Below are 25,091 nucleotides of genomic sequence, written 5' to 3'. Positions count from 1 at the left end.
AACTGCCAATGAGCGACCCTTAGTGGTTCTGCTCACCCAGTGGACAGCACCTCAGTGGGCCCCCGCCCACAAGCAGCCAACTTCCAATGAGCAACACTTAATGGTCCTGCTCAGCCATTGGATGGCACCTCAGCAGGCCCCACCCACAAGCTACTGTCAGTGAACAACCCTTTGTGGTTCCACTCAGCCATTGGTTGGCTCTGCAGTGGACCCCGCCCACAAGCAGCCAACTGCCAATGAAGTCCTGGTGATGGTTCTGCTCAGCCATTGGGCAGTGCCGCAGTGGCACCCAGGCAACCGTCAATGAGTAACATTCTTGGTCCCACCCAGCCATTGGTCATTTCTGCAGTGGGCCCCGCCCACAAGCAGCCGGCTGCCAATGAGCGACCTTTAGTGGTTCTGCTCAGCCATTGGACGGCACCCAGTGGGCCCCACCCACTGGCAAGCAAGCATCAATGAACAGCGCTTAGTGATGCTGCTCAGCCTTTGGACGGTGCTGTCCCGGGCCTCGTCCGCAGGCCCCAGCTGTCATTCAGTGCCCGTTAGTGAGGGCTTTCATCCAAAGGTGTGTGGACCGGCGGTCATCGGGTGGACACAATGCAGATACTGGTCCTGGCCTTACCCCTGGGGGCCCTCCAGCTCACCCAGCCTTGGTCCAGTGGGAGAGCCCGGAGGGGCCCAGGAACAAGCTGGGGGTTATGGCTTCGGGGGCTCCAGGGTGCTTGCCAGGGCCACCCGCTGTCTGGACCCGGGGCTTCAGGCCGCGGTGACGGTCTCCTCCCGTCCTAGGTTCTGTGATCTAAGTAGAGTGGGCATCTGTCGTGGCTACCCTGCCGTCAGGGACCCCCATGGGACCTCGTCTCCCCCATCTGGACACCCTGAGAAGCCTGGGGGTCTCCCTCATCCTTGGGTCTGCGATCTAACTACTTGGGCGTCTGTCTTGGCTACCGTACAGTCAGGGACCCCTCTGGGACCCCATCTTCCCCGACCTGGGCACCCTGAGAAGCTCGAGGGTCAGTTCAGTGATGACAGCTGGGCAGGGTCTGGGGACCTGGCCTTCAGGGAGCTGCCCTCTAAGCTCTGTCCCTTCTGAGCCAGGCCTGGGACCCTGAAGGGTGAAACCTATGCCTGGGGACCTGGCCCTTTCTTTTCAGAACAGATAATGTAACACGTGTCTGGTAGAGATTTAGTGGAACATTATCCGCTGACCGTTGACGGGACCTCAAGAGCAAAGGATGTGTGTGCGTGTGAATGTGTTCAGTCGTGTCTGACTCTTTGCAGCCCTTTGGACTGTCTCCCTGCCAGGCTCCTCTGTCCGTGGGATTCTCCAGGTGAGAATACTGGAGTGGGTTGCCATTGCCTTCTCCAAGGGATCTTCCCAACCTGGGGATTGAACCCAGGTGTCCTGCATTGCAGGCAGATTCTTCTGAGACACTTGGGAAGCCTGAATAAAGGTTCTGACATCAAGAAGTTGGCAACAGCTAACCACGCCCATCCCTCACCTTCTGTACAAAAGGGCTTTGCTGAAAGCTTCCAGTAACTTTGGGTTTCTTAAGGCTTGACGCACCCATCTCCTTGTGTGGCCCTGTAACAAACTTTCCTGTGTTTCAAATTCCAGTATCCTAGTATCGTTTGGTTCTCTGGGTGTCAGGCAAAGGGGCAGCAGCTCTATCTGAGCGTAGCGGGCTCCCCAGGGGGCCCAGATGGTAAAGAATGCCGCTTGCCGATGCAGGAGACACAGGTTCAATCCCTGGATCGGGAAGATCCACTTGCGGAAGGGAATGGCAATCCACTCCAGTCTCCTTGCCTGGGAAGTCCCATGGACAGAGGAGCCTAGAGGGCTACAGTCCATAGGGTTGCCAAGAGTAAGACAGGACTGAGCGACTAAGTACATGTCTGAGACTAGCCTCAGAGAGTCTTCACATTTAAATGCACACTTAGAGAAAGCCTCTTGTATGCAGGACCCATACTTTTCTCTAACGGATAACCACAGTGATCAGCGAAATAGACGTTCATTTGAACATCAGAACAGTATGCTGTTTTTTTCTTTTTGAAAGGCTTTCCTTGGACACAGAAAAGTTTTTCCTCTCTGCCGGCCATCTTTTTTCTAATTTGGCCACCTTGTGCAACTTGTAGGGTCTTAGTTCTCACACCAGGCATCAAACCCACGCCCTCAACAATGAAAGCGCAGTGTCCTAACCGCTGGACCACTGGGGAATTCCCTCATCTTTTTTTAATTGCATAAACATATATTTCCCTGGGAACTTTGCTGTTGCTCACACGATAAAGAATCTGCTTGCAGTGCAGGAGACCTGGGTTTGATCCCTGGGTCGGGAAGATCCCCTGGAGGAGGGCATGGCAGCCCACTCCAGTATTCCTGCCTGGAGAATCCCATGGACAGAGGAGCCTGGTGGGCTGTAGTCCATGGGGTCACAAAGAGTCAGACATGACTCTTAGCACGTATAGTTTCCTGATCACTGCACTTCATTACTTCTGTCTGATTTTCCTTCCAGTTACGTTTTGGGTCACTGCAAGCGATCTCCTCCAGTGCTTATACATTGATATATTGATATATATATCTATATATTGATAACAGTTTGCTATAGGTAGACCTCAGAGATACAGCGGATTCAGTGGCGAGCACCTCAGTAAAGCAGAGAGTGCTGTAAGGCAAGTAGCAAGAGGTTTTTGGTTTCCCAGTGTGTCTAAAAGTTTTGTTTAGGGGACTTTGTCATTCTCTTATAGACTCTATGCATAAGTAGTATCAGGTGGTATTTCTGTGATTCTGTCTGGCTTCACTTAGTGTGACCATCTCTTTCTTATGGGTACCTTTTCCAGGGCCGTATCTTATACAGTTGTATTTATTCCAATAGATGGAGAAGGGAATGGCACCCCACCCCAGTATTCTTGTCTTGAAAATCCCACGGACGAAGGAGCCTGGCAGGCTACAGTCCATGGGGTCGCAAAGAGTCGGACACGACTGAGCGACTTCACTCTTCATGACACGTATACGTGGACACATATACATGTCTGTGACGGTGTGTGTCGTTCAGCTGGTCCAGCGCTTTGTGAACCCAGGGACTGCAGCACCTGGCTTTCTCATGACTGAGGGCCTTGTGCTGGCTGTTGAATCTACCAGTCTGTTCTTTTCTTCTCTCTCTTTCTCCAACGCCTTTATCACCTCGGCTTAGAGTCTGTCACCCTCCTATGTAATGGAAACAGCACTTGCAGAACCAAGGAAGTTGTTGTTCAGTCGCTCAGTCGTGTCCGACTCTTTGCGACCCCATGGACGGCAGCACGCCGGGCTTCCCTGTCCATCACCAGCTCCTGGAGCTTGCTCAAACTCATGTCCACTGAGTGGGTGACGCCATCCAACCATCTCAACTTCTGTCGCCCCCTTCTCCTCCCGCCCTCAATCTTTTGCAGCATCAAGGTCTTTTCCAGTGAGTCAGCTCTTCACATCAGGTGGCCAGAGTATTGAAGCTTCAGCTTCAGCATCAGGCCTTTCAGTGAATATTCAGGACTGATTTCCTTTAGGATGGCCTGGTTGGGTCTCCTTGCAGTCCACGGGACTCTCCAGAGTCTTCTCCAGCACCACAGTTGGAAAGCATCAGTTCTCAGACGCTCAGCCTTCTGTCTGGTGCAGCTCTCCTATCCATATGTGACTGCTAGACCGCCCCTGTAGATGTATCTTTGCGTGACCTGTTCATGTACCATGAATTCAATCCTCTCCCCACCTCAGCCTCTGTGTGTCCGGCCGGGGCAAAGCGCTCAGTCTCACTGTGATCCTCCCGCCCTCCCCGGTGCAGGTTCTGGACGGGCCATGAGCTCAATGCTTTGCCCACCTCAGCCTCTGTGCGTCCGGCCGGGGCAAAGCGCTCAGTCTCACTGTGATCCTCCCGCCCTCCCCGGTGCAGGTTCTGGACGGGCCATGAGCTCAATGCTTTGCCCACCTCAGCCTCTGTGTGTCCGGCCGGGGCGGAGCGCTCAGTCTCACTGGGATCCCCCCACACTCCCCGGTGCAGGTTCTGGACGGGCCATGACGACCGATTCCTGTACATGCTCATGGAGTTCGTGCCGGGTGGCGAGCTCTTCAGCTACCTGCGGAACCGCGGCCGCTTCTCCAGCAACACCGGGCTGTTCTACGCGGCCGAGATCGTCTGTGCCATCGAGTACCTACACTCCCGGGACATCGTCTATAGGGACCTGAAGCCGGAGAACATCCTGCTGGACAGAGACGGCCACGTCAAGCTCACCGACTTCGGGTTCGCCAAGAAGCTGGTGGACAAGTGAGTGCCCGTCGCCCTCCCCGTGTTGCCCCTTCTCCCCGCCCTCTGCCTCTGGCGGCCTCCACTCCGCCTTCTGTGCTGGGAGTTGCTTTCTGTTGAGATTCCTCATCTCAGCAGAAGTGATGGGTGGCTCCCTGGGGGCTCAGCTGGTAAGGAATCTGCCTGCAATGCCGGAGACCTGGGTTCGATCCCTGGGTTGGAAAGATCCCCTGGAGAAGGGAAAGGCTACCCACTCCAGTGTTCTTGCCTGGAGAATCTCATGGACAGAGAAGCCTGGCAGGCTACAATTCACGGCAGTGAGTTAGCCATGACTGAGCCACTAACACTCACCCTTATAACTGATACCGTATAGCTTTTGTCTCTACCTGACCAGCTTCACTTAATATGCCCATCTGTGGGTCCATCCACGTTGCCACAAATGGCACGCTGTCGTCCTTTCGCATGGCTGAGTAATATTCCATCTCGTATAGGTACTCCACCTCCTTTATAGTTTCTTCTGCTGACGGACAATGAGGTTGTCACCACGCCCTCGGCTATTGTCTGTAATAAGGATGATGACATTTTAAGAGGTAGAGGTGTGTTATTTTGTCCCCAAGCTCAGGACAATCTTAGAGACAGCCCCAGAGCCCAGTCCTTCTGACACCGCCTGGGGTCACGAAGACTCAGACACGCCTTAGCTTACTGAGGAGCGTACAGTACCGTATTTCCCAGGACAAAGGTGTGTGTTCCCTTCCTCTGCACGATTGTACTAATTTAGCTTCCTAACGTTGCTATCGAGAGCATTGCTGTTCAAAACAAATTCAGCACAGATCTGAATTATTTCACATTTTTAACGAGTCTTGTTTCAAAAAGTCAAACCAGGCATAAATGATTTCATTCAGAACTTGATTTAATTCAGGATGTCCCAAATGGGACCATTTCAACTAATTGTCCGTATCAGCTCTGACAGACTCTCCGTGAATATTTTCTGTCCACACCTCATGGTGTGTAGGATCTTAGTTCCCCAGCCAAGGCTGGAACGTGCGTGCTCCCTGCTTTGGAAGCGTGGGTCTGAACCATGGGAAGTCCTCCATGAATCTTCGCTACTCAGGTTTTGAAATTCCAAACATCGTTTCTCCTTTGGTGTCTCTTTAAGTTGGGCACTGATTTCCCATCAGAAACACGAGATCTGTGTTTATTGCCCGTGACGCTTGAAACGGTTGGAAAGAAAGCAGATTCGCGTCCATTTTTCAGTCTGTGCGTTGAGTGTGGGTTGTTACATTTACATTCTGATTAAAACCGGGTTAGAATTTCACTCTGTGCAGTGAAAGTACAGCTGATGACTCCCATATCAGAAGCTAGATCTGGGACAAACGCCCCTGGTGTCCATTCCTGTGACGAGTTGGGGTTGGTTCACGTGAGTACTGTTCCTCACGTTGCAGAAACATCTGTTTATGGCAAACAATTGCGGAGCAGTTTTACGTTAAAGGAAGTGACTCCTAGAGGAAATCAATCCTGAATAGTCATTGGAAATCAGTCCTGGCTGTTCATTGGAAGGACTGATGCTAAAGCTGAAAGTCCAATCCTTTGGCCACCTGATGTGAAGAGGTGACTCATTGGAAAAGATCCTCATGCTGGGAAAGATTGAAGGCAGGAGGAGAAGGGGACGATAGAGGATGAGATGGTTGGATGGCATCACCAACTCAATAGACACGAGTTTGAGTAAACTCGGGGAGTTGGTGATGGACAGGGAGGCCTGGCGTGCTGTGGTCCGTGGGGTCGCAGAGTCGGATACGACTGAGCGACTGAACTGAAGTGACTTACATTAAATAACTCATGTCTGGTGACTTTTACACAGGGGCCGTCCTGGGATTACTTTCTCTGATGAAGTTAAAGTCAATGTCAATTTCACTATAGAATTTCATCACTTACATGGCTAAGAATAAAGTGGGGTGCTTTGTGTCTTAGCTGGGAAAGAACCCGCCTGCAACGTGGGAGACCTGGGTTCGATCACTGGGTTGGGAAGATACCCTGGAGAAGGGAAAGGCTCCCCACTCCAGTATTCTGGCCTGGAGCATTACATGGATGTATATAGTCTGTGGGGAGCGAAAAGTTGGCTTAAAGCTTAACATTCAGAAAATGAAGATCGTGGCATCTGGTCCCATCACTTCATGGGAAATAAGATGGGGAAACAGTAGAAACAGTGTCAGACTTTATTTTTTTGGGCTCCAAAATCACTGCAGATGGTGACTGCAGCCATGAAACTAAAAGACGCTTACTCCTTGGAAGAACAGTTATGACGAACCTAGATAGTATATTCAAAAGCAGAGACATTACTTTGCCAACTAAGGTCCGTCTAGTCAAGGCTATTGTTTTTCCTGTGGTCATGTACGGATGTGAGAGTTGGACTGTGAAGAAGGCTGAGCGCCAAAGAATTGATGCTTTTGAAGTGTGGTGTTGGAGAAGACTCTTGAGAATCCCTTGGACTGCAAGGAGATCTAACCAGTCCATTCTGAAGGAGGTCAGCCCTGGGATTTCTTTGGAAAGAATGATGCTAAAGCTGAAACTCCAGTACTTTGGCCACCTCACGGGAAGAGTTGACTCATTGGAAAAGACTCTGATGCTGGGAGGGATTGGGGGCAGGAGGAGAAGGGGACGACAGAGGATGAGATGGCTGGATGGCATCACGGACTCGATGGACGTGAGTCTGCGTGAACTCCGGGAGTCGGTGATGGACAGGGAGGCCTGGCATGCTGCGATTCATGGGGTCGCAAAGAGTTGGACACCACTGAGCGTCTGAACTGAACTGAACTGATCGTCTGTGGGGTCGCAAAGTGTTGGACACAACTGAGTGACTTTCACTCTCAGTGTTTGTAGAAAGAGTACAGGTAGCTTTAAACCTGGGTTTTATTCTATGATAGTGGTGCTGCCATCTATTAGCAGTGTTGGGTATAAAGTCCACCCTTGTTTAAAAAAAAAATTGTTCTTTTTGACTGTACTGGGTCTTCATTGCAGTACTTAGGTGGCTAAGCTGGTAAACAGTTTGCCTGCAATGGAGGAGACCCCGGTTTAATTCCTGGGTCGGGAAGATCCCCCGGAGAAGGGATGGGCTACCCACTCCAGTATTCTTGGGCTTCCCTGGTGGCTCAGCTGGTAAAGAATCTGCCTGCGATGTGGGAGACCTGGGTTCCATCTCTGGATCAGGCAGGTCCCCTGGAGGAGGGCATGGCCACCCACTCCAGTGTTCTTGCCTGGAGAATCCCCATGGACAGAGGAGCCTGGCGGGCTACAGAGCATGGGGTCACAAAGAGTCAGAGATGGCCGAGCAACTCAGCAGAGCACACAGGCTTTTTCTCTAGTTGTGGCGAGCAGGGGCCCCTCTCCGGTCGTGACCCGCGGGGCTTCTCATTGCAGCGGCTTCTCCCGTTGTGGAGGACGGGCTCTAGAGCGGGCTCACTCACGGTGGCGCACGGGGTTTTCACTGCCCTGTGTGATGTGCAGTCTTCCTGGATCAGGGATGGGACCCAGGGGACAAAGCAAGGAAGCAGAGGTGTTGACAACCTGTGACCACCCTCAGCGGTGGATTCCCAATCTCTCAACTTCCAGGGGAGGCCAGTTTTTTTTTGTTTTTATTAATTTTATTTTTTTAATATATTTATTTATTTTTGCTTATACCAGTTTATTGCTACCCACCCATCTCCCTGAACCCTCATGGACGCTCGCTGTCATGTAACCCCATGGGCTGCAGCCCGCCAGGCTCCTCTGTCAATGGATTTTTCCAGCTGAGGATACTGGAGTGGGTGGCCATTTCCTTCTCCATGATTTATTTTTAATTGAAGGATGATTGCTTTACAGAATTCCATTGTTCTAAATTTGTTTTTAGTTGAAGGATAATGGCACTATAGTATTGTGTTGGCGTCTACCAAACATCAACATGAAAGTCCTCCTTTTTTTTTCCAAAGTCATTTTGTTTGGAAGCTTGATTCCAACAAACCATCAGTAAAATGCTTCACAGATTCGCTGGGTGATCAGTTGGCCCGACCATCACCAGTTCCCAGCTGAGACATCTGTGGTTCTGAGAGGTGAGACGGTCTGCCCGTATCCCCACAGTTGCCAAGCGATAGTGCTTTATGGGTTTCAGGATAAGTTTATCTCCCTTACCAAGAGCCTCTGTTAATGGAAGCACCTCAGAGGGGCAGTGCGGAATGAAGGCTTGCTGTGGGCACCGCTTGTCTGCGTTGGACTCGTGTGTTTGCCCGTTTCTAGAGGGTCGGAGTGAGTGTGTAGATTGGGGTCACCCCTGTGTTCCTGGCATTGCTCATCTCATCTGTGAAATGAGAGCTGTTCCTACCCTGTAGGGTGAGAGGTAAGGATGGCTGGATCTGCTTGTTGGAAAGTCTTTCCTAAAGACAGTTCCGATCAGGTAGTGGATGTGGGGTAGAGAGGCAGTGCTTCTCAGTTCATCACGTCCAACCTCCCGGCACCAACGTCACCTCATAATTCTCACCTTCACTGCCATCACGACTAGCAGCAGCAGCAGCAGCAGCAGCAGCAGCGTTATCAACGTCACCACTGTCTCCACCGTCAGCATCACTGCCGTCAATGTCGTCACCACCATCATCATAGGATTATCACCATCGACATCACCACCGTCGTATCAAAATCACCACCATCGCCACCATCAGCATCACCGCCATCATTGTTACCACCACCACCACATCAATATCACCATCAGCATCACCGCCATCATTATTACCACCACCACCACATCAATATCACCATCAGCATCACCGCCATCATTATTGTTACCACCACCACCACATCAATGTCACCACCATCACTAGCATCACCACTCTCATCATGTCGTTATCACCACCATCGTATCAGCATCACCACCATCATCGCCATCAACATCACCACCATTATTGTCGTCACCACCACCATCACCACCAGCATCGCGATCACTCTCCTTTGCTGTGGAGTGCATGTATGTCCCTCCAGAATCCCTGTCTTAAAGCTCTACCTCCCGTTGTGACTTGACTTGGAGAGAGTCTTGTTGCAGGGAAATCAAGGTCAGGTGACGTCACGGCAGTGCGGTCTTAGAAGTACCGGATGTGCGACCCTGGAAGACATTTATTACCCTCCCCAGTTCTGAAATCCACGACCCGAGTTCCTGATGACGGTCTCTTCCCGGCTCATTCTCACCGTGTCCTCCCGTGGTAAAGCGAAATCTCCGTCTGCCTCCCTCTTCTTACGGGGACACGAGTCGCTGGGTTAGGCCCAATCTTCTCTTGATTACATCTTCCAAGACCCTGTTTCGAGCAAGATCACATTCACGGGTACCAGCCTTTCGTTAGGACTTTTGGGTGGAACTCAGCTCAACCCAGTGTGGATGCCACAGTGGGCACTTGGGAATATGAACATAGCACCAGCTGGACGTCTGTTGCACAGACCAACCGCACTCTCCCTGGATAACAGCCTCCTACCCCTGAAGGTGTTAGTTGCTCAGTCATGTCCGACTCTTTGCAGCCCCATGGACTGTAGCCCCGCCAGGCTCCTCTGTTCATGGGGATTCTCCAGGCAAGAGTACTGGAGTGGGTTGCCATCCCGTCTCCAGGGGATCTTCCTGACCCAGGGATTGAACCCGGGTCTCCCGCACTGCAGGCGGATTCTTTACTCTTTAAGCCACCTGGGAAGCCCCGTGTCGTAGTGGAAATGATAACACTGAGAAAAAGTAACAGCGGTGGATATCACCTTGCCTTCTCTCCATGAGCTGAGTGAGTGAAAAAGACCACAGCAGAGCGTTGATAATTCACAGCCGGGACCAGCACTTTCCCCCCACCATCAACAGCCGTCCGTCTTTCTCTTTCCATATTTCTTGCAAATCACAAGCTTGTTTCTAACAATGGATGCCTCGTGTGCCCAAGAGGATTGGGAAAATTTTTTAAGTATAGAGAGAATTCTCTTAAAGGAAGAGGACAAACCGTTCCCGCTTTTCCGTAAGTGTCTGCTACGAACGTGGCTGTACACAAGTCTCTTCAGCGCCCTGCTTTCAGTTTTCTTTGGGGATATTAAGTGAGGACTGACATTTCTGGGGCTTGTGGAAACGCTGTTGGAACGTTTCACGGAACTGCAGTTCCGCTTCGAGATGTAAAGTTTTACGAAGCTTTGCTCTATTCTGAAGCTGTTTCTAGCAATTTATGCCTCTCTAGCTCCTAAGAAGCGTGGAGTCTTTTTGGAAAAAGCTTTTGCTTCAAAAAGATACGGGGAAGGACATGACAACCCACTCCAGTATTCTTGCCTGGAAAGGTCCATGGACAGAGGAGCCTGGCGGCCTGCAGTCCGTGGGGATACGTGACTGAGCAGGCGTGTCTGAGGTTGGAGGGAGATGGGTTGGTAGCTATAAACTGGCAGAGCTAAAAAAAGAAAAAGGTGTCAGGCTACCTGAGTCTACTTGGAAAACTGCTAAGTCGTACAGCCTTCGATGTGTGGGCCTCTCAGCTGAGGTTGCCGCCAGACAGAGACTCAACTTTCCGCGCGTAAGCGGAGACACCACACCTGGCAGGTATGTTACTTGCCACCGCCTCCAGCTGGTCTGACCTCACAGCTTCCAGCCGCATTCAGACAACCTTGGATGCGCCCCCAGGCTGGAAACACAGCTCTAAAGGGATCGGCCCGCAGAACTAAAGAATTTCCTGAGCCAAAGCAACGAGGTGGTGATAGTGTTAAAAAAAAAAAAAAAAACCGGCTGCTGGTGCAGGAGATTTAAGGGGAGGCAGTTCCTCTGCTGGGTCTGTCTCGCTCATTGGATCTCCGGCTTTCAGCCCGAGGTGCTGCGTTGCTCTCGTTCAGTTGCTCAGTCATGTTTGACTCTGTGCGACCCCATGGACTGCAGCATGCCAGGCCTCCCTGTCCATCCCCAACCCCCAGAGCTTGCTCAAACTCACGTCCATCGAGTCGGTGATGCCATCCAGCCATCTCATCCTCTGTCGCCCCCTTCTCCCGCCGCCTTCGGTCTTTCCCAGCATCACGGTCTTTTCCCGGCTGTCCTCTAGGTGGCGCCAAAAGCTAACTTTCCTGCAGGTCTCGGCTCATCTCGGAGAGAAAATCACTTCCAAAGGTCTCAGCCCTGTTTCTACCCCCAAACATCCCAGAGCCCCTTAGCCTCAGGATTTTTGAATGGCGCTGCTGACACTAACGTGTCAGTGAACCCACAGAAGCTCAGCACACACTTCAGACCTCCTGCAGAGAGGGCAGAGAAGATGCTTCACTGGTACAGCAGGCTTCACAAGTCAGTGGCTTGAATCTGTTTTCATAACGTTTTATGGGGAAACAGGATTTTGGGGGTTTTGCTTCCGAGCAGGGAAGGGAAACACCAAGAATAATACACGGCCGTGATAACAGGACTGTTAACTTCGAGTCTGTTTCGCTTAATGAGTGTTTATAAAAGGAAGCAGGGCTTCCCTGGTGCTCAGACTGTCAAGAATCTGGCTGCCATGCAGGAGACCCGGGTTTGATCCCTGAGTCAGGAAGGTCTCCTGGAGGAGGAAGTGGCAACCCACTCTGGTATTCTTACTTAGAGAATCTTACTTGGAAAAGAATCACTCCAAGAATTCTTACTTGGAGAATCCCAGAGGAGCCTGGTGGGCCACGGTCCATGGGGCTGCAAAGAATTGGACGTGGCTGAGTGACTTACATCATTTCGTCATGATCATAAAAGGAAGAAACTCAGGGAAGACAAGGTTATTGTCTTTATGTATGGGGTAGGACGTGCTGGACAGCACAGGCAACTCTGCTCAGTACTCTGTAATAACCTTATGGTCACCAGGGGGGAAGGGTGGGGGAAGGGATAGTCGGGGAGTTTGGGATGGACAGGGACACACTGCTGTGTTTAACATGGAGAACCAGCAAAGAGCTGCTGGACAGCACAGGGAACTCTGCTCAACACTCTGTAATAACCTTATGGTCACCAGGGGGGAAGGGTGAGGGAAGGGATAGTCAGGGAGTTTGGGATGGACATGGACACACTGCTGGATTTAACATGGAGAACCAGCAAGGACCTGCTGGACAGCACAGGGATCTCTGCTCAATACTCTGTAATAACTGTATGGTCACCAGGGGCGAAGGGTGGGGGAAGGGATAGTTGGGGAGTGTGGGATGGGCATGGACACCCTGCTGTATTTCACATGGAGAACCAGCAAGGACCTGCTGGACAGCACAGAGAACTCTGCTCAATACTCTGTAATAACCTTAGGGTTCCCAGGGGGAAGGATGGGGGAAGGGATAGTCAGGGAGTCTGGGATGGACATGGACACACTGCTGTGTTTAACATGGAGAACCAGCAAGGGCCTGCTGGACAGCACAGGGATCTCTGCTCAATACTCTGTAATAACCTTGTGGTCACCAGAGAGGAAGGATGGGGGAAGGGATAGTCAGGGAGTCTGGGATGGACATGGACACCCTGCTGTGTTTAACATGGAGAACCAGCAAGGACCTGCTGGACAGCACAGGGATCTCTGCTCAATACTCTGTAATAACTGTATGGTCACCAGGGGGGAAGGGTGGGGGAAGGGATAGTCGGGGAGTTTGGGATGGACAGGGACACGCTGCTGGGTTTAACACCGAGAACCAGCAAGGACCTGCTGGACAGCTCCGGGAACTCTGCTGAGTGGCAGCCTGGATGGGAGGGGAGTTTGGCGGACAGTGGGTACTTGTGTTTGTGTGGCTGAGTCCCTTCACGGTCCACCTGAAACCATCACAACATTATCCATCGGCTGTATGCTCATATGAAGTAAAAGTTGAAAACCTTAAATTGAAAAAAAAACTGTTTATAAAAGGAAAAACGTCACAGAGGACAGCGTTGCCGTGTCTATCTACAGGTTTGGGGTCTAAGGCTCCGCATAGATTAATTCAGTGACGTAGCCTCCCCGCTCCTGAGGTGCACGTGTAGGCCAATCACCCCTGAGTTCTGTGGACCCCACCTCCTTCTCTTCCCACAGGACGTGGACCCTCTGTGGGACCCCCGAGTATCTGGCCCCCGAGGTCATTCAGAGCAAGGGCCACGGCCGAGCGGTGGACTGGTGGGCACTTGGTATCCTGATATTCGAGATGCTGTCAGGGTGAGTACCCTTTCTGTGGGGAAGATGCCTGTGGCTCCCTGGCCTGTTCACTTGCTCTGGGGGGCTCAGCCCCTGGGATTTGGTGCAGGGGGGTCAGGTATGGACACACTTGGAGTGGGGTCTCCCACAGTTCCCTGGGGGCTGAGCCCCCAGGATTTGGTGCAGGCGTCAGGGATACATTTGGAGTGGGGTCTCCTCACAGTTCCCTGGGTGCTCAGCCTGCAGGATTTGGTGCAGGGGGTCAGGGATGGACACGCTTGGAGTGAGGTCTCCCACAGTTCCCAGGGGGCTCAGCCCCCAGGATTTGGTGCAGGGGGTCAGGGATGGACACGCTTGGAGTGGGGTTTCCCACAGTTCCCTGGGTGCTCAGCCCTCAGGATTTGGTGCAGGGGGTCAGGGATGAACACGCTTGGAGTGGGGTCTCCCACAGTTCCCTGGGTGCTCAGCCCTCAGGATTTGGTGCAGGGGGTCAGGGATGGACACGCTTGGAGTGGGGTCTCCCACAGTTCCCAGGTGCTCAGCCCCCAGGATTTGGTGCAGGGGGTCAGGGATGGACACGCTTGGAGTGGGGTCTCCCACAGTTCCCAGGTGCTCAGCCCCCAGGATTTGGTGCAGGGGGTCAGGGATGAACACGCTTGGAGTGGGGTTTCCCACAGTTCCCTGGGTGCTCAGCCCTCAGGATTTGGTGCAGGGGGTCAGGGATGAACACGCTTGGAGTGGGGTCTCCCACAGTTCCCTGGGTGCTCAGCCCTCAGGATTTGGTGCAGGGGGTCAGGGATGGACACGCTTGGAGTGGGGTCTCCCACAGTTCCCTGGGTGCTCAGCCCTCAGGATTTGGTGCAGGGGGTCAGGGATGGACACGCTTGGAGTGGGGTCTCCCACAGTTCCCTGGGTGCTCAGCCCCTAGGGTTTGGTGCAGGGGGTCAGGGATGGACACGCTTGGAGTGGGGTCTCCCACAGTTCCCAGGTGCTCAGCCCTCAGGATTTGGTGCAGGGGGTCAGGGATGGACACGCTTGGAGTGGGGTCTCCCACAGTTCCCAGGTGCTCAGCCCCCAGGATTTGGTGCAGGGGGTCAGGGATGGACACACTTGGAGTGGGGTCTCCCACAGTTCCCTGGGTGCTCAGCCCCAAGGGTTAGGTGCAGGGATTGTCGGGGGATGCACACACTTGGTGTGGGATCTTCCGAAAGTTTCCCACTGTGGGTGATGATGATATGAACTGACCATTCGGCTTGCTTTCAAAAGAAGCAGCAGCAGGAGCTTGGGGGACCAGCAGGGCGTGTCTGTTGAGATCTTTTGTCTCTAAATGTCCCTGTCTGCCAAGAGTATACGATTCATCACGCACCGATCACTCCAGAGTGATTCCCAGAGCTGGATGTATATGTTAGCGATTGAGTCGTGTCCAACTCTTTGCGACCCCGTGGACTGTAGCCCACCGGGCTTCTGTGTCCGTGGAATGGTCCCAGACAAGAATACTGGAGTGGGTTGCCATGCCCTCCCCCAGCGGATCTTCCTGACCCAGGGGTGGAACCCGAGTTTCCTGCATCGCAGGCAGATTCTTTGCCATCTGAGCCACCAGGGAAGCCCCGAGCTGGGTTGTGGGCACGTTGGGTAAAGAAACGCTCTTTCGGACATTCGGAAGGAACAGTGCTGCAGAAAGGAAAGAGTCCAGTTCTTTCCTGAAAGCCCCAAACATGCCTCGGGGAATGTTTGGAATTGCATTTACCACCCCGGTCCAGATTCTGTATCAGCATGATTAACCACTCGTGCCTGGCGTTTTCGTGAGGTATTGCTAGGAATTCCATGAGGCGGTAAAGAATCTGTCTCCAGTGCAGAAGTGGAAAGAGGCGGGTTCGCTCCCTGGGTCGGGAAGATTCCCCTGGAGAAGGGGAATGGCAGCCGAGTCCAGTGTGCTCGCCTGGAGAATCCCATGGACAGAGGAGCCTGGTGGGGCTACAGTCCACGGGGTCGCCAAAGAGTCAGATACAACTGAGCGACTGAGCCCGCACGCACGCGTTTCCCCACGCCGGGCAGACAGAGCAAGCGTCTTCCCCGTAGATGTCCGAGCACTCGCTGCTTCCTGGCCGTCCTGTGCTCACACGGCTCTTGTTGGGATGCTGTGCTTGGCCGGCAGGCAGAGGAGGGGGAATTGTCCGCCCAGGACTCCTCCCCGCCCCCGTCTGCCCCTCCTCCGTCCCCTTGCCCTTTTTCTGTTCTCTCTCTCTCTTTGCTCACACGCGCCTCTGTAGTCAATCAAATAGACCAAAAAAAAAAAAAAATCCCTTCCCATGCACCCCAGCCCAGGAAGTCCCGGTCAGAAACACAAGACTGAAATGCATTCCCTACGGTGTCAGAAATGCAAAATGTAAAAAGAAATGGAAGAATCATACATCTTTGTGCGCCTGTGTTTGATCAGTGTTCCAGACATGTCCCGGCCACGGGTGGCTGTGTTCTTCCTGAGCGTTTCTGACCAGCAGAGGGTAGCGTTGCCCGAGAATTGAATCCCGCTGCCCAGAAGACGTCTTGCTAGAATGGACTTCCTGTGTCTTCTGTTTTTTTAGTCTGTATTATTACGGGGGGCGGGGGGGGGGGCATGTAATTTCATGGAATATAATAATATGGAATACCGTAGCAAAGATAACGCTGGAATATAGTGTACGATTGGAAGATATGTTGTTGGAAGATAATGGGATCTTATTAGGACATTCGGGGTTTCCCTGGTGGCTCAGACAGTAAAGAATCCGCTTGCAATGCAGGAGACCTGGGTTGGATCCCTGGCTTGGGAAGATCCCCTGGAGAAGGGCACGGCGACCCACTCCAGGATTCTTGCCTGGAGAATCCCATGGACAGAGGAGCCTGGCGGGCTACAGTCCACGGGGTCAGAAAGCGTAGGACATGACTGAGCGACTGTGTTCTTCTACTATGGGAACCTACATAGTCTATAGTGTACTCTAATATTCTACAATAGAAATTATTAAAATACAAGGGAGAGAGTTAGAATACAATATTAGGATATGTTAGAATGATTATTACAGTTACTATGTAAACACAATTATTAGAAGTCTAGTATTTCAATACACCGTATCCTAGTCATTGGACACGACTGAGAGACTGAACTGAACTGAACTGATCCTGCTGCTAAGTCGCTTCAGTCGTGTCTGACTCTGTGCGACCTCGTAGACGGCAGCCCACCAGGTCCCCCGTCCCTGGGATTCTCCAGGCAAGAACACTGGAGTGGGTTGCCATTTCCTTCTCTAATGCATGAAAGTGAAAAGGGAAAGTGAAGTCGCTCAGTCGTGTCCGACTCTTAGCGACCCCATGGACTGCAGCCCACCAGGCTCCTCCATCCATGGGATTTTCCAGGCAAGAGTACTGGAGTGGGGTGCCACTGCCTTCTCCGGAGCTGACCCTCGTAGTATCGTAATAGGATGTGTGTTCTGTGTTTGCCAAGCATAGCTTCCGTCGTGTCTTAGTCTGCAACCCTATGGACCGTAGCCTGCCAGGCTCCTCTGTCCATAGGATTCTCCAGGCAAGAGTTCTGGAGTGGGTTGCCATGCCCTTCTCCAGGGGATCTTCCTGACCCAGGGATCAAACCCGGGTCTCCTGCATTGACAGGCGGATTCTTTACCTTCTTAGCCACCAGGAACGTTGAGGTAGGTCAAAGATGTCTATAAAAAAAGATGATAGATAGATGATGGGGAAAAAATTTGCAAAATTGGCATATATATATATATATATATATTTTTTGTTGTTGTTGTTGTTGTTGGGGGGGGGGGTACATACTCTGAGGCATGATCTTCCCGGGTCAGGGATTGAACCCGTATCTCCTGCATTGGCAGGTGGATTGTTTACCACTGACCCACCGGGGAGGCCCTGATGTGCATGTTTTTAAAAGAACATCTATTTGGCTGAATTGGGCGTTAGTGGTCAGCTGTAGCCGGCCAGCTCTTTGCTGGCGGCCTGCAGACACTCAAGTTGTGTAGCTTGGACCCCGTGTATGCGGCACATTGGGCTCACTTGCTCCACGGTCTTAGCTCCTCGACCAGAGATGGAACTGGCGTCGTCCATGCGGTAAGGCAGATTCTCAACCACTGGACCGCCACACAAGTTCCTGGCCGTGCATTCTTTAAGGTGAAATTCTTGAGCTTGCCTTTATGGGGCAGTACAGGTGGTCCTTCTGTCTACAGCTCACCACGGCTGATGTCAAGATGCAGGTCGTGCCCACGTGTGTGAACGGCACTCGCTATCTGTTTTATTAAGACCATCACTATATTGTCAAGTAATTATCCTCCAGTTCAGTTGCTCAGTCGTGTCCGACTCTGTGCAACCCCATGGACTGCAGCACACCAGGCCTCCCTGTCCATCACCAACTCCTGGAGCTTGCTCAAACTCATGCCCATCGAGTTGATGATGGGATCCAACCATCTCATCCTCTGTCGCCCCTTTCTCCTCCCGCCTTGGATCTTTCCCAGCATCAGGGTCTTTTCCAATGAGTCGGCTCTTTGCATCAGGTGACCAAATGATTGGAGTTTCAGCTTCAGCATCAGTCCCTGCAATGAATATTCAGGACTGATCTCCTTTAGGATGGACTGGATGGATCTCCTTGAAGTCCAAGGGACTCTCAAGAGTCTTCTCCAACACCACAGTTCAAAAGCATCAATTCTTTGGCGCTCAGCTTGCTTTGTAGTCCAACTCTCACATCCATACATGACTATTGGAAGAACCATAGCCTTGAGTAGATGGACATTTGTTGGCAAAGTAATGTCTCTGCTTTTTAACATGCTGTCTAGGTTAAATTAGTCAAATTAAACAGAAAAAAAGGCTTGAAGGAGGGAGGCTTTCCTGGAAGTCCAGTGGTTGAGACTGTGAGCTTCCACTGTGAGCTATGGGCCTTCTGTCCCTGGTCAGGGAAGGAATACCCCATATCCCATCCCATGCGGCCAATAAATAAAATCTTGGAAGGTTTCCATTGGATTAAAGATAGACACTTGAAGATAACTTTCAAATCTGGGCGGGCTTCCCTGATAGGTCAGTTGGTAAATAATCCGCCTGCAATGAGGGAGACCTGCGTTCGATCCCTGGGTTGGGAAGATTCCCCGAGAGAAGAGAAAGGCTACCCACTCCGGTATTCTTGCCCTGGGGAATCCCATGGACTGTATATATAGTCCGTGGGGTGGCAACGAGTCGGACACGACTGAGCGACTAACACACGCGTCAGACGTGGGCGCCGTCTTGGGCCGCTTTCCGCACTCCGACCTCTCGGCTGCACGTTCCGTCTGCTTTTTCTCTCAGGCTGCATCTGTGAGCGCTGCCTCGTGATGACTTTTTTCCGCTCGTTAAAGCTGCTGCCCGCATACCTTTCTCATGATGGTGGCGTGTCACGCCAGCTTCCTCGGGGCTCCGTATGCCGTATTCTCCGGGAGCCCGTGGAGGAATGCATGACGCGTTTTCTCCCGGGCCTGTTTCTGAATGGAAACCATCCCGCGGCGTATCCTCATTCACAGCCACCGCCCAAGGCAGGGATACGAACCCCCGGCCGCTGTTGGAACTGGCTTCTGGCTCCGGGGCGGAGGGCCGACTCGGGGCTTTATTCACTCTAAGGCGTTCACACTCGCCGAGGGCTGGGTGTCCTTGGCCGCGGTAGGTTCGCGATCTACGGAAGCTGGTTACTCTAGAAGTACAACTGGCCGGGTTAGTTGTCGTTCTGAGACCGTAATGGGCTTCCCAGGTGCGCTCAGGGGCGAATAACTTGCCAGCCAAGACGGGAGACGCAGGTTGGATCCCTGGGTTTGGAAAGATTCCCCTGGAGGAGGGAACGGCAACCCACTCGGGTATCCTGGCCTTGGAGAACCCCATGGACAGAGGAGCCTGGCGGGGCTGCAGTCCACGGGGTCGCAAAGACTCGGACACGACTCAACGGCTAAACAACAGACGCAAGTGGCTCTGTGTTGTCTAGCTAGTCACATAGCCTCGTGGTCGTGGCCTTTTCTAGCCTTGCCCGTCGTCTGTAGTTGGGACAAAGTGCCTCCCGCTTGCCCTCTTGGAACCATGCCTTCATAGCTGGTCCCAAGTCATCCGTGACTCTAGCGTGAGAGGAGAAAGCGCACACCGCAAAATAAAATTCTCTTCTGCCCGTGGCAGGCCGAAGGAAGCCATCCTTGTAAAGCCTGCGGGTGTTTCCTCCCCTCCCCCCTCGCCCTCCACTGGCTGCTAAAAATAGACGTTTTAATCTTTCTAACAGGTTTCCTCCGTTTTTCGATGACAACGCCTTTGGCATCTATCAGAAGATTCTTGCTGGCAAGATAGACTTCCCCAGACATTTGGAGTTCAGCGTCAAGTAAGTCAGCCGTCCTCTCTGGTCTTTGGGGGACGTTCATTTCTAAAGCTCGTGACAGACCCCCCAGTGGAGGCGTCCTGCCCAGCTGGGTACCATCCTGGTTTGTTCCTCTGAGCTCAGCTGATGCTCTTTGGGTGGGTCATCTTTTCCCCCCGAAAAGGGGAAAGCTTTTCATGACTCTGCGGGGATGACACTTCCTCTCTTCGTGACTCGCAGCCGTTTTACATCTTTTGAGAGAATGGGTGTATTTATCATCAGCGAATAAAGGCTGTTTGTCATCATATTGAATAAGGAAGCAGCTTTGTTATTCGAGAAGAAGGCCCTTGTTCCTCCCAGCTACTTTGGTGGCTGGTGCGGGCCTCGATGACTTAGGATGACTTTGCATGCTAAGTCGCTGCAATCATGTCCAACTCTCGGCGACCGTGTGGACTGTAGCCCGCCAGGCTCCTCTGTCCGTGGGATTCTCCAGGTGAGAATACTGGAGTGGGCTGCCATACCCTCCTCCAGGGGGTCTTCCCGACCCAGGGATCGAACCAGGGTCTCCTGCATGTCCTGCGCTGGCAGGCAGATTCTATACTGCTGAGCCACCGGGGAACCCTTGTATAATGTAAGTACTGTGAGTGATTACGTTACTTGAATAAAATTTTTAAGGGGGAAGTAAAAGGAAATGATTTCTTGAAACATGCTTTGACGTAATTGTGTTGAATCCTCATCTGCGGTGTGAATTCAGGCTTCTCTACCCTTCTGTGTTGTGATTTTTTGTTGTTGTTGTTGAGTTGTTCAGTCGTGTCTGACTCTCTGCGACCCCATGAACCGCAGCACGCCAGGTTTCCCTTTCCATCACCATCTCCCGGAGCTCACTCAAACTCATGTCCATTGAGTTGGTGATGCCATCCAACCATCTCATCCTCTGTCGTCCCCTTCTCCTCCCGCCTTCAGTCTTTCCCAACATCAGGGTCTTTTCCAATGAGTCAGTTCTTTGCATCAGGTGGTCAAAGTATTGGAGCTTCAGCATCCGCCCTTCTGATGAATATTCAGGGTTGATGTCCAGTGAGTGAGTCAGTATACCGATACCGTCTGCTATTTAGAAGGAAAATCTCAGTGACCCAGCACACACAAAAGTACTTCTCTTGCTTCCGGGACGGCAAGGAATCCAGACAAGAATCCCACATATAAGTAGACCCACCGGGCAAAGCGTGATGACTGATTTTGGTAGAATCACACATTGTGTAGTTGGCTGCGGTTGGCCTGGCAGGTGTATTTGAAATGAAGGTCAGACATCCCCAGGGCAGACAGGGTTTCTCCAGCTCATGTTCAAAGGCTGTTCATCTCTATGATGATTTGATCAACCTCTGTGCCTTAGGTGGGTTGCAGCTCTGCACCACATAAATTGTTTAGGTTATTTAGGAACAGAAAATGATGGGAAAGGGCCTTCCCAGGTGAAGCTAACTGTGAAGAACCCGTCTGCCAATTCAGGAGACATAAGAGACTCAGGTTCGATCTCTGGGTCGGGGAAGACCCCCTGGAGGAGGAAACAGCAACCCACTCCAGTATTCTCGCCTGGAGAATCCCACGGACAGAGGAGCCTGGCGGGCTGCAGTCCACGGGGTCAAAGAGAGTCAGACATGACTGGAGCGACTTAGCACTCAACAGTGGTGAGAAAGGCTAGAAGACGCTTAGCCAACGTGAAGGCTGAATCACAGGCTGGGTGTCCTGTATGGGGTGAATTTTACTGCTGTTGACCTGCTGTGTTTGCGTGGGTCCGTATCAACGTGTCTGTGTTTCTGTCTTCTTGCCCCCACCCCGGCCCAAACAGGGACCTCATCAGGAAACTGCTTGTTACTGACAGAACGAGGAGGCTGGGAAATATGAAGGTCAGTATTTGTATCCCTATATGTGGAACGGTAACGGCTTCCCATGTGGGGTTCATGGTATAAAGTCTGCCTGTCAATGCAGGGGACGTAAGAGACTCGAGTTCCATCCCTGGGTCGGGAAGATCCCCTGGGGGAGGGAAAGGCAACCCACTCCAATATTCTTGCCTGGAGAATCCCCCTGGACAGAGGAGCCTGGAGGGCTACAGTCCACCAGGGTCGCAAAGAGTCGGACACGACTGAGCATCTTGGCACGTATTAAGTGGTACTCACTTTAAATGCCTCTCATCTGACTTGAGGCATGTCAACCATGGCAGAACAGTCTTACCCTTTCATTGGCCAAATTTCAGATTTGATTCACCCAGAATCGGGTCTCCTCAGCTCTCCGAAGAAGTCAGTGACTCAGCAGTGATCTATAAGTTGACGAATCGTCACTTCTTCATTTACGTATACATTTTTTTTGGTTCTGAATATTTTTTAAAATTTTCACTGATGGATAATTGCTTTACGATATTATGTTGGTTTCTGCCACACGTCAGCCCGAGTCCGCCATAGGGATACCCATGTCCCCTTCCCCGTTGAACCTCCCTCTCGTCATTCACATGCCGTGCAGTTTACCCCTTTAAATCCGACAGTCGGATGGCTTGCGATACGTTGGCAAAATGATGCACCCGTTACCACAGTTTTAAAGAACAGGCTCGTTCCTTCCAAAAGAACCCAGTGACCTGTAGCTAACACTTCTCTGAGGTTTCCGGACTTCCCTGGTGGTCCAGGGCTTAAGATTCCAGGTTTCCGCTGCAGGCGACGTGGTTCCTATCCCTGGTTGGGGAATTAAAATCCCACACGTTGCAAGGTCTTTTAAAAAAGAAAAACCCGTCTCAAGTGTGACATCCTCGATTTGCACCGTAGTCACGTGACTTAATCTCTGGGCCGAAGTGAGCAAACGACATCATTTTGTGAGCCTCATTTTATACGTTTGTAAAAGTAGGTCAGGTGGTAAAGCTTCCCGCCTGCAGTGCAGGAGACCTGGGTTCTATCCCTGGGTCGGGCAGACCCCCTGGAGAAGGAAATGGCAACCCACTCCAGTATTCTTGCCTGGAGAATCCCCATGGACAGAGGAGCCTGGTGGGGCTACAGTCGAGAGGGTCGCAAAGAGCTGGGCACGACTGAGCGACTGACACACTCACACACACAAAATGAGCGTAGCTTCAGCTGAAGGAAATCGTCAAGGTGAAAATCCCACTTTACATTGGGACGGCTTGAACCATAATTGCCCTTTGGTCTTTGGGGCAGTATACGTGTGAACAGCATGTTGCTGTTTAGTCACTGAGTCGTGTCTGACTCTCTGCAACCCCATGAAGTATAGCCCACCAGGCTCCTCTGTGCATGGGATTCTCTAGGCAGGAATACTGGATTGGATTGCCATTGCCTCCTCCAGGGGATCTTCCCCGCCCAGGGATGGAAGCCATATGTCCTGCCCTGGCGGGCAGGTTCTTTTACCCCTGAGCCACCAGGGAAGCCTGAGTTCCATGACTGCATTTGTTTCGATCGTGACCAAAAGCATATAATGACGCTCACATGCCTTCATCGGTGTTTTTCTCTGGGGACAAAGGCTCGATTCATGGCGAACCCGTGTTTCTCTCTGTGTGGAATCCTCCAGAGCTTGTCTGTGCTCCGTGCTTTCCCATCCTGCCGGCCTTCTCTGCGCTGATGACGGCTGTTCCTTTTTGCAGAACGGAGCCGAGGACGTCAAACAGCACCGGTGGTTCCGGCTCGTGGACTGGGGCGCAGTCCCCGAAAAGAAGCTGAAGGTACGGCTGTACGTCAAATCTGCCAGCTCGTACCCGGGGAAGCCTCAAGCTCTCCTGAACACACACACAGGTTCAGTTGGTAAAGAGACCTCCTGCGATGCAGGCATGCCCGATTCCATCCCTGGGTCAGGAACGTTCCCCTGAAGAAGGGACGGGTAAACCACTCCAGTATTCTTGCCTGGAGAATCCAACGGACAGAGGAGCCCGGGGCGCTGCAGTCCATGGAGTGGCAGAGAGTCTTAAAAGAACATCTATACCTTAATCGAAAAATACAAAACAAAAGGATACCAATGTCAGTAGTTACATCAAAGATAAGCCGTCCCCCAACCTCACAAGTAAAATCATGGAAGTTTGAAATGTGAGAATTATCAGAAGCTGACACAGCGAAAAGGCAGGACGCAGATAGACTTGCTCGATGTACAGTTTCTGCAAAGCTTCAGCATGCAAAAAACACAGTATGTCCAAAGTGCAGTTAAATGAGGCGTGCCTAAAGGTAACGACTTCCTGGGGCAGACTTGCTCCATGTAGTGTTTCTGCGAAACTTTGATTACATTAAAAAAAACCCACCAAAATAAAGGAGTATGTATGTGTGTGTGCGCCCTTAGTCACTGAGTCGTCGTGTCCGACTCTTTGCGACCCCATGGACTGTGGCCCACCAGGCTCCTCTGTCCATGGGGATTCTCCAGGCCAGAATACTGAGGTGAGTTGCCATGCTCTCCTCCAGGGGATCTTCCCAACCTAGGGATGGAACCCAGGTCGCCTGCGTTGCAGGCGGATTCTTTACAGTGTGAGCCACCAGGCAATCCCAAGAACACTGGAGTGGATAACCTATGCTTTCTCCAGGGGTTCTTCCCAACCCAGGAATGGCACCCAGTCTCCTGCATTGCAAGCGGATTCTTTACCAGCTGAGCTATAAAGTGCAATAAAACTAGGCGCACCTGAATGGAACAACTTCCTGGTGCAGACTTGCTCCACCCAAGGTTTCTGCAAAGCTTTGATTTATAAACAAAACAAAACAAAACATAGTATCTGTATGGTGCAATAAACCTAGGCATACCTGAATGTAACAACTTCCTGGTGCAGACTTGCTCCACCCAAGGTTTCTGCAAAGCTTTGATTTATAAACAAAACAAAACAAAACATAGTATCTGTATGGTGCAATAAACCTAGGCATACCTGAATGTAACAACTTCCTGGTGCAGACTTGCTCCACCCAAGGTTTCTGCAAAGCTTTGATTTATAAACAAAACAAAACAAAACATAGTATCTGTATGGTGCAATAAACCTAGGCATACCTGAATACAACAACTTCCTGGTGCAGACTTGCTCCATCCAAGGTTTCTGCAAAGCTTTGATTTATTAGAAAAACAAAGTATCTGCAAAGTGCGGTAAAACTGACGCATGGCTGAATGTAAGCTCACTGGTGAACACTGTTCCTCTGTAACCACGGCGCTGTATCTTTGATGGTTCCTCAGCCCCCGATTGTCCCCAAGCTGTGCAGTGCGGACGATACCTCCAACTTCGAAACGTATCCTGAGAATGACTGGACTTCTGCCCCGCCGGTGTCACAGAAAGAGCTGGATGTCTTCAAGAATTTCTGAGCTCGGGACTCCCCGCCTGGAAGGTATGTCTTTATTTTACGTATTGATTTTTGAAATGTCAAGGCACCTTTTAATTTCATTCAT

General features: G+C 51.7%; 1 protein-coding gene across 2 annotated transcripts in view; it reads left to right on the top strand.

Moving 5' to 3' along the window:
• LOC138929702 (cAMP-dependent protein kinase catalytic subunit PRKX-like) overlaps positions 1–25,091 on the top strand; it is a 61,592-nt gene that overhangs the window by 30,396 nt on the left and 6,105 nt on the right. Inside the window, exons 3-8 of one of the 2 annotated variants that reach the window (XM_070291334.1) lie at positions 4,026–4,289; positions 13,268–13,387; positions 19,629–19,724; positions 21,541–21,598; positions 23,329–23,406; positions 24,882–25,030. In XM_070291334.1, the coding sequence (XP_070147435.1) occupies positions 4,026–4,289; positions 13,268–13,387; positions 19,629–19,724; positions 21,541–21,598; positions 23,329–23,406; positions 24,882–25,007 (742 nt within the window). In that variant the 3' untranslated portion in view covers positions 25,008–25,030. The remainder of the gene's footprint in view (positions 1–4,025; positions 4,290–13,267; positions 13,388–19,628; positions 19,725–21,540; positions 21,599–23,328; positions 23,407–24,881; positions 25,031–25,091) is intronic. The other variant, XM_069573492.1, reaches the window with a different exon arrangement.

The sequence above is a fragment of the Ovis canadensis genome, chromosome X (genome assembly GCF_042477335.2).
Source record: "Ovis canadensis isolate MfBH-ARS-UI-01 breed Bighorn chromosome X, ARS-UI_OviCan_v2, whole genome shotgun sequence".
In the NCBI taxonomy this organism is placed as follows: domain Eukaryota; kingdom Metazoa; phylum Chordata; class Mammalia; order Artiodactyla; family Bovidae; genus Ovis; species Ovis canadensis.
This window is presented reverse-complemented; position numbering and strand designations above follow the sequence as displayed.